The 7,836-nt window shown below is 43.8% G+C and overlaps 1 protein-coding gene across 1 annotated transcript; it reads right to left on the bottom strand.

Annotated features, from left to right (window-relative positions):
* Positions 1 to 297: 297 nt before the first annotated feature.
* Positions 298 to 7,403, bottom strand: LOC133775205 (regulator of G-protein signaling 2-like). Its single transcript, XM_062213371.1, has 5 exons — positions 7,306 to 7,403; positions 4,929 to 5,030; positions 4,786 to 4,847; positions 737 to 903; positions 298 to 465 (listed from the first exon to the last, which is right to left on the bottom strand). The coding sequence occupies exons 1-5, from the start codon at positions 7,401 to 7,403 to the stop codon at positions 298 to 300; spliced, it is 597 nt and encodes a 198-aa protein (XP_062069355.1).
* Positions 7,404 to 7,836: the final 433 nt, after the last annotated feature.

The following is a 7,836-nucleotide window of genomic DNA, read 5'->3' as shown; positions in this document are numbered from 1 at the left end:
CCTATTCTTGCTTTTCCAGTGAGACCCACCACATTCAGGCCACATATTCTTTCCCTGTGCCTGTAGAGTGGTGGAAGCCATTCTGATAAAAACTTCTCCTAGACAATCAGCAGCATCCTGATTCACTACCCAACTTGGAATCAGTAGTTCTGAGAGATGTTTCCCAAACAACCAGGCTGAATTTAAGGTCATTCTCTTTGGCAGGTGACAGCCTTCTGCCTCAGGAGACAGAAAGACATGTCCCCCACTCTTGGGCTCCTTTTTTCAAATCATGTAGCATGGTGCCCTGGTGGTGATTTATGGTTTTTTACACAAGTCCTGGTAGAATTCTGATGCCAAGAAATGGGGATAGGAGTTATTCTCCATCAAGCTGTAAACCTTTTTCTGCGCAGATGTAAAACAGCCAGTTGTAGCATTTTGTATATTTTGGACAATAAGAATTTTGGTTTGGAAGTCTATGTTTACCTGAAATAAGACAAAAAAGCAGATTACTCAGTATTCATTCCTAGAAAATCACTCAGTACACATTGCTCTATTTGAAAATGAAACACAAAAAGAAGCTGTACTGTGTGATGAGCTTCACCTGCCAGGTCTTCAGATACAGTTGAAAACCAGAATGCCAAGGGAGAAATCCTTTCATCCTTCCCCACCCCTGATTTAATCTTATGTCTAATTCTTTTGCTGCCTTTTGGTGCCAAGGATGTCCACGTTATGCTGAAATGAGTATTTGTCTTACCTCTCTTGGGGCATCTTTTTCTATGAATTCTATATATATTTTCCTTGCTTTTGAGGACAGCTTCCGGGGTGATTTGATTTTTTTGAAGTCTTCACAAGCCAGCCAGAAGTCTATATTTTCTTCACAGAATTCAGATTTTAAAAAGGCCCTAAAAGCAGCCACACCATCTATAAAGATAGAAGAGATGGGAGGAGAAAGATGAATGCAGAATATGAAGAACTGAATAACTAAATAATTATCACTTATCTATTTTCTAGATTTCATTCAAACACACAATCCTCAGAATTTAGCTTTTTTTTAAAAAAAGGATTTTATTTGAGAGGTAGTTACAGACAGTGAGAAGGAAAGACAGAAAGAAAGGTCTTCCTTCTGTTGGTTCATTCCCCAAATGGCTGCAACAGCCAGAGCTGCACTGGTCCAAAGCCAGGATCCAGGTGCCTCCTCCTGGTCTACCATGCGGGTGCAGGGGCCCAAGCACTTGAACTATTCTCCACTGCTTTCCCAAGCCACAGCAGAGAGCTGGATTGGAAGAGGAGTGGCTGGGACTAGAACTGGCACCCATATGGGATGCTGGTGCTGCAGGTGGATGATTAACCTACTGTGGCATGGCGGCAGCCCCCAGAATTTAGCTCTTTAAAGACAAAGATGCCGGGGATTCCAAGATGCTGGAATAGGGAACAATATGATACACTAGGCTAGGGAACCATGCTCACAGTGAGGACTGTGCAGATCATTTGTATGGTTCATACGGTGGCACAGATAAGTACTGAACACAGGGGAAAACACCTAGGGATTATTCTGCTTGGAGGAGAGGGGGTGGGGATATGATCACAACAACAGAGGTACAAAGAGCTATAAAGAGCTGTATGCCAACTAATTTGGGAAACCTAGAAAAAAAGAATAGATCCCTGGACACAAACCACCTACCTAAATTGAGCCATGATGACATAAAAAGCTTTACAGACCAATAACCAAGATGGAAACTGAATCAGTAATAAAGACCCTCCCAATAAAGAAAAGCCTAGGATTGTATGGCTTGACTGCTGAATTCTACCAGATATTTAAAGAACTAATTCCAATTCTTCTTGGGCTATTCAAAGCAATCGGAAGGAAGTGAATCCTCCCAAACTCCTCCTTTGAAGCCTGTTTCACCTTAATTCCCAAATAATAAAAATAAACAGAGAAAGAACTACAGAACAATTTCCCTGATGTACATAGATGTAAAAATCCTCAACAAAATACTAGTCAATCAAATCCAACAACACATCAGAAAGATCATTCATCCAGAACAAGTGATATTTATCCCTGGTATGCAGGGATGGTTCAACATTCACAAATCAATATGTGTGATACATTTCAATAACAAGCTGAAGAAGAAAAACCATATGACTATCTCAATAGATGTAGAGAAAGCATTTGATAAAATACAACACCCTTTCATTATGAAAACCTTAAGAAAATTGGGCATGGAAGGAACATTCCTCAACACAATCAAGGCAATTTATAACAAACCCATGGTCAGCATACTATTGAATGGGGAAAAGTTGGAAGCATTTCCACTGAGATCCAGAGCCAGACAAGAATGGTTAGGGTTGGCATCGCTATTCAATATAGTACTGGAAGTTTTAACCAGAGCCATTAAGCAAGAAGAAATCAGAGAGATACAAATTGAAAGCAGGAAGTCAAACTATCCCTATTTGCAGGTGACCCCACTGAGAGACTACTGGAACTCATAAAGAGTTTGGAAAAATGACAGGATATAAAATCAATACACAAAAATTGATAGCCTTTGTGTACACAGACAATGCCATGGCAGAGGAAGAACTATTAAGATCAATCGCATATACAATACTGACAAAAAATTAAATATCTTGGGATAAATTTAACCAAGGCAGTGAAAGACATTAAGGTAAAAATCACAAAACATTAAAGAAAGAAGTAGAAGAAGAAATAAAAAAGTCTTCCATGTTCATGGATTAGAAGAATCAATGGCATAAAAAGGGCCATTTTACCAAAATCAATTTACACATTCAATGCCACGGCAATCAAAATATCAATGACATTCTTCTCAGATCTAGAAAAAATTATTCCAAAATTAATATGGAAATATAGGAAACCTCGAATAGCTAAAGTGATCTTATACAACAAAAACAAAGCTGGAGACATCACAATACCTGATTTCAACACAGTCTAGTATGGGCACAAAAATAGACATAGAGACCTATGGAACAGAACAGAAACTCCAGAAGTCAATCCACACACCTATATAACCAACTTATCTTTGACAAAGGAGCTAAAATGAAAACCTGGAACAAGGACAGGCTCTTCAACAAATATGCTGGGAAAACTGGATCTCTGCATGCAGAAGTATGAAGCTATACCTCTATCTTACACCTTACACAAAAATCCACCCAAAAAATGGGTCAAAGACCTGAATCTATAAGGCAATACCATCAAATTCCTAGAGAATATTAGGGAAACTGTTTGACATTGGCATAGGCCAAGATTCTTGGAAAAGACCCCAGAAACACAGGTAATCAAAGCCAATATTGACAAGTGGAATTACATTAAGCTGAGAAGTAAAAGAAACACTCAGCAAAGTGAAGGGGGAAACTGTCAGAATGGGAGAAAATGTTTTTAAACTATGCAACTAAGAAAGGGTTAATATCCAGACTCTATAAAAAGCTCAAGAAATTCAACAACAAAAAAAGCCAGTTAAGAAATGAGCAAAGGACTTGGCAGGCATTTTTCAAGAGAGGAAAATCATGATGCCAGAGCTGTGGCATAGTGGGTAAAGCTGCTGCCTGAGGTACTGGCAACCCATATGGGCGTTGGCTTGAGTCTTGCCTGCTCCACTTCCAATCCAGCTTTCTGCTGTGACCTGGGAGTGCAGAATATGGTCCATGTCCTTGGGCTCCTGCACCCACATGGAAGACCAGGAAGAAGCTCCTGGCTTCAGATCAGCGCAGGTCTGGCCATTATGGCCATCTGGGGAGTGAACCAGTGGATGGAGGATCTCTCTCTCTCTCTCTCTCTCTGCCTCTGCTGTTCCGTAGCTCTGGCTTTCAAATAAATAAATCAATCTTAAAAAAGGAGAAAGAGGAAATACATACAGACAACAGACATTTGAGAAAATGCTCAGGATCACTAGCCATCAGGGAAATGCAAATCAAAACCACAATGAGATTTCACTTCAACAGGCTTTTATACAGAAATCAAACAACAAATGCTGGGAAAGATGTGGTGAAAAAGGTGCCCTAATCCACATTTAGTGGGAATGTAAACTGGTGCAACTACTGTGGAAGACAATATGGAGATACCTCAAAAATCTGAATATAGACCTATCATGATACACCACCCCACTTCTGTAATTCACCTAAACAAAAAGAAATCAGCATATGAAAAACTTATCTGTACCCCCATGTTCACTGCAGCACAATTCACAAGAGCTAAGATATGGGATCAATCAAGTTGTCCATCAGTTGTTGACTAGATAAGGAAATTATGGGATATATACACTATGGCATACCAGTCACCTGTAAAAAGTAAAATCTTGTCTTTTGCAACAAAATGGATGCAACTGGAAACCATTATACTTAGTGAAATAAGCCAGTCCCAAAAACAGATACTATGTTTTCCCTGATCTGAGGTAACATATAGAGTACCTGAATGTAATGTATTAGAGTGCAATGAACATTTTGAGATTCGACGATTGTTTACAGCCCATCTCTTCCACTGAGGGACAGTGGGTTGTTTTTCTTCATACCATTTGTTGAACTCTTTTACTTAGTGTAGGATTAACTGAAAGTAGCTCTTCGGAAAAACGGACAATCTCAACCAAGAGCACTGCCACTGTGCTTTCAAAGGCTAATTTGTTTTTCCCACTTGGAGTCAATATGCTAAGAAATAAGGGGAGAAAAAAAGATGTTCTAGGCTCTTGTGACTGTTGAGTCTACTCCTCCTCTTCTGAGCTGCTCATTTGTGGTGGGGACACAACCTTTCTAGACTCTTGCAATATTTGCAGTGGATCAAATTCAAGGTTAACTCACATTTGCTGGCCAGCAGCTCCTCGAATCCTTCTGACCACAGCAGTGCTTCCTCTGGGGAAGGCCTGCAAGAGAAGTTCTGCAGTTATGAGGGCACATATCAGTTTCCCTTTCCAGCTCAGCTGTTCAGGTTTGTGATCACTTACTTGATGAAAGTTTGTTGTTTACTTTTCTTGCTGGTTTTGGGCTTCCCAGGAGTGGAAGAATTTTGTAAGAAGCAACTCAATTGTGTCTTCCAATTTTTTAATCTAAGAAAAAAAATCACTAAGTGGCCATACTTGAAAATATAACTACAGCTGAATATATTTTTTTATCCAATAAAGCTGTCTAGTAGCTACAGGCAAACCAAATAAGAAAAAAAAAAAGTAGCTGTCTTAGCAACCTAATATTTAAACCCAGCACTGAAATACTGACTAGTTTCCTCAGTTCCTCAGACCATAACTACTAGTGTTCAGAGTAAAGGTAGGAACTACCTTAAAATCACAAAGATATCTTAATATACTACATAGTCCAAAAAGCAAGTGCTGGGGCCCAGCGCTACGAGTTAAGCCATCCACCCCATATTGGCAATGGTTCAAGTCCAGGCTGCTTGACTTTCAATCCAGTTCCCTGCTAATGCACCTGGGAAGGCAGTGGAGGATGCCCAAGTCCTTGGACCCCTACATCCTAGTCAAAGACCCTAAAGAAGCTTCTGGCTTTAGCCTCGCCCAGTCCTTGGTGGTTGTGGCCATTTAGGGGAGTGAACCAGAGGATGAAGACCTCTTTTTCTGCCTTTTGCTCTCTATAACTCCGACTTTCAAATAAACCTTAAGAAATAAACAAAAAAACAAAAAAACTGATGCTATTTCTGGCCCACAAAGGGTGGCAGTTTCTTTGCAAGGTTAATTGCAATTTGGAGACATTTTGCACTTGATGGAAATCATTGCGGTACTGCTCCTTCCCCTTCCACCTTCGGTCCTGGATGCACCAAAGGCCATGCATAGAGAGTGATGACTGGCCCGCAGCCTCCCACCCCTCCTGACCCACAGTGCTCCATTGAGGAAAATGCCTCAGAACAATGATTTGTTCCACAGTCATGACTGCCTGAGAACAGCTTTATCATGAGAAAGTGAGAAAGGACTCAAAACGAGATCTTCAGCCAGCAAAAGCTCTTCCCATGATATGGGCAGGCAGATAGGATTAAATTAATCAGATTCATGAACTGGAAAACCACGCCCCCACCCCTTATATATCCCACCTGTATTCACCCACCTGCCACTTAGACTATTAACCACGGCCCTTTTGGGAGTGAATAAAAAAGGTGGAGCCTGCTTGGCCCTCCATTGCTCTCCCAAGACTCCAGGCACATGACCTTTTGGCCGCCCCTCGGCTGTTTGCCCACACCACGTGGTTTTGTGGTCATTCCTGCTTGCATGGCTTTCCTCTCCCCGTGGCTCTGGCCTGTGATGGCCTACACATGGCCCTTATTTGCCCCTGGTATGGGCGGTCTTCTCGCTGCCTCTGGAGCCTGCTGGCTTGCCTTGCCACTGCTCTCCGGCCCACATGCTCTGTCTCCCTTGCAGGCTCTGGCCTACTCCCTGGAAAAGCCTGGTATGCAACAGCAGGTTTAAATTTCTGACCCCCTTTCTCTTAATAAAGCCTTCACTTTCCTGTGTATTTCTTTCACACTCTAAATGCTAAACCATACCACGTTGTCTGTTTCATTTACAGAAACTCAATATTTAGAATTGTAAGGTCCCGGGTTTCTGCACCAATGTCAGGTCACCGCAAAACATACCAAACACCGGAGCAAAGGAAAGGGTTTATTGAGGAAAACCCAGCAGGCTAGAGGGAAGGGGCAAGGAAGGAAAAAGAGTAAGAGAGAGAGAGGAGAGGAGAGAGGGGAGCAAGAGAGAGAAGACGAGAGCGAGAGGAGAGAGGAGCCACATGTTCAGGAACAGGTTCTTTTAAAACTTTGCCAGGGGGCAGGCAGGGAAGTAGGAGCAGGGAATTCCATTAGGATGGCGGTGGAGCTTGACAATGATGGTTGGGCCATGTGGCCACCTGGCTTCCATCAATAGTGGCGGGGACTAGAGCCTAGGATGGTGTCAGGGTGTAGATCTCGCCATAGATAAGACTGCACCACTTTCACAACAAGAATTCTTATCTAAATAGACAAGAACCCTTGAGATATCAATCTTAATCATTTTAAAATAAAGGTAAATGTTTTCCCGCCACCCAGCAGAAGCACACGATGATCAAGGGCACAGCACAGCCAGGGTCGCTTGGGACGCCAGGGTTCTCAGCTGCGCTCTGAGATGCACACAGAAGGCTGCTCCATAAGGTCCCAGCGCGCCTCCACCCGCCTCCTACCAAGCCCTCCCGAGTGTCCACACTCACAAAGCCAGCACAGCCCTCGTAGATGTAATTTCCCTGAGTAAATTAGCATCGTGCGCTTGGTTTTTCTGCAGAGGCTCAGGCTACAGTGTTTTCCAAAGTGCTGCGTGTGCAGCAAGCCTGCGGGACAGAGGGGAGCCTACTCACAAGGACCATTTCGTCTTCTCCCGCTTTTCCGCGCTCATGGTGCCACTGCCTACGCTCTCGCTCTCGTCCATACCGCCACAGTCGGGCTGAATCTCCATAAAAACGACACTTGACACTCGCTGATCCCCGTACTCAGTTTAGCCGCCTGCAGCCCGCCACAGGTTTTATTGCTGGCCGGTGTGGGGCGGGGTCTCTCGGGGCCAGCCCCGCCCTTCTAGAGCGAGGATTGGCAGGAGGCCTACGGCAGGGGCGAAGCCTGAGCCGGCGCTGGGCACGAAGGCCGCTGACTGGCTGGCAGCCAGGGAGCTTCTGACGTCTGAGGCTTAGAGCACGGTCTGGAGAGACACCTGGAGCGGCGGGACGCCGAGGGCGATGGGTTTTTCCAGGCCGCAGTCCTATGGAGCAGTCTGGCTCAGACCCTTCTTTGCCCAGCCTGCGGAATCCCTGCTCGCAAGCTGAGCCGGATCCCGGAAAGGGCAGGCTGTGCCTCTGCTTTCCTCGGTGGTGGGCAGGTGAACCAGGAACTCTGCA

Source organism: Lepus europaeus, chromosome 16, assembly GCF_033115175.1.
Source record: "Lepus europaeus isolate LE1 chromosome 16, mLepTim1.pri, whole genome shotgun sequence".
NCBI lineage: Eukaryota > Metazoa > Chordata > Mammalia > Lagomorpha > Leporidae > Lepus > Lepus europaeus.
The sequence above is the reverse complement of the archived record's forward strand: the minus strand, read 5'-3'. Positions and strand labels throughout refer to the sequence as shown.

What these genes read in the sequence shown, in the direction of transcription:
- LOC133775205 (XM_062213371.1), bottom strand. Translation starts at nt 7,403, where the DNA reads ATGGAGATTCAGCCCGACTGTGGCGGTATGGACGAGAGCGAGAGCGTA. An exon ending in GAGAAGACGAAATGGTCCTT is followed by an intron (nt 5,031 to 7,305) that starts GTGAGTAGGCTC and finishes TTTTTTTCTTAG; the next exon opens with ATTAAAAAATTGGAAGACAC. An exon ending in AAACAACAAACTTTCATCAA is followed by an intron (nt 4,848 to 4,928) that starts GTAAGTGATCAC and finishes CTTCTCTTGCAG; the next exon opens with GCCTTCCCCAGAGGAAGCAC.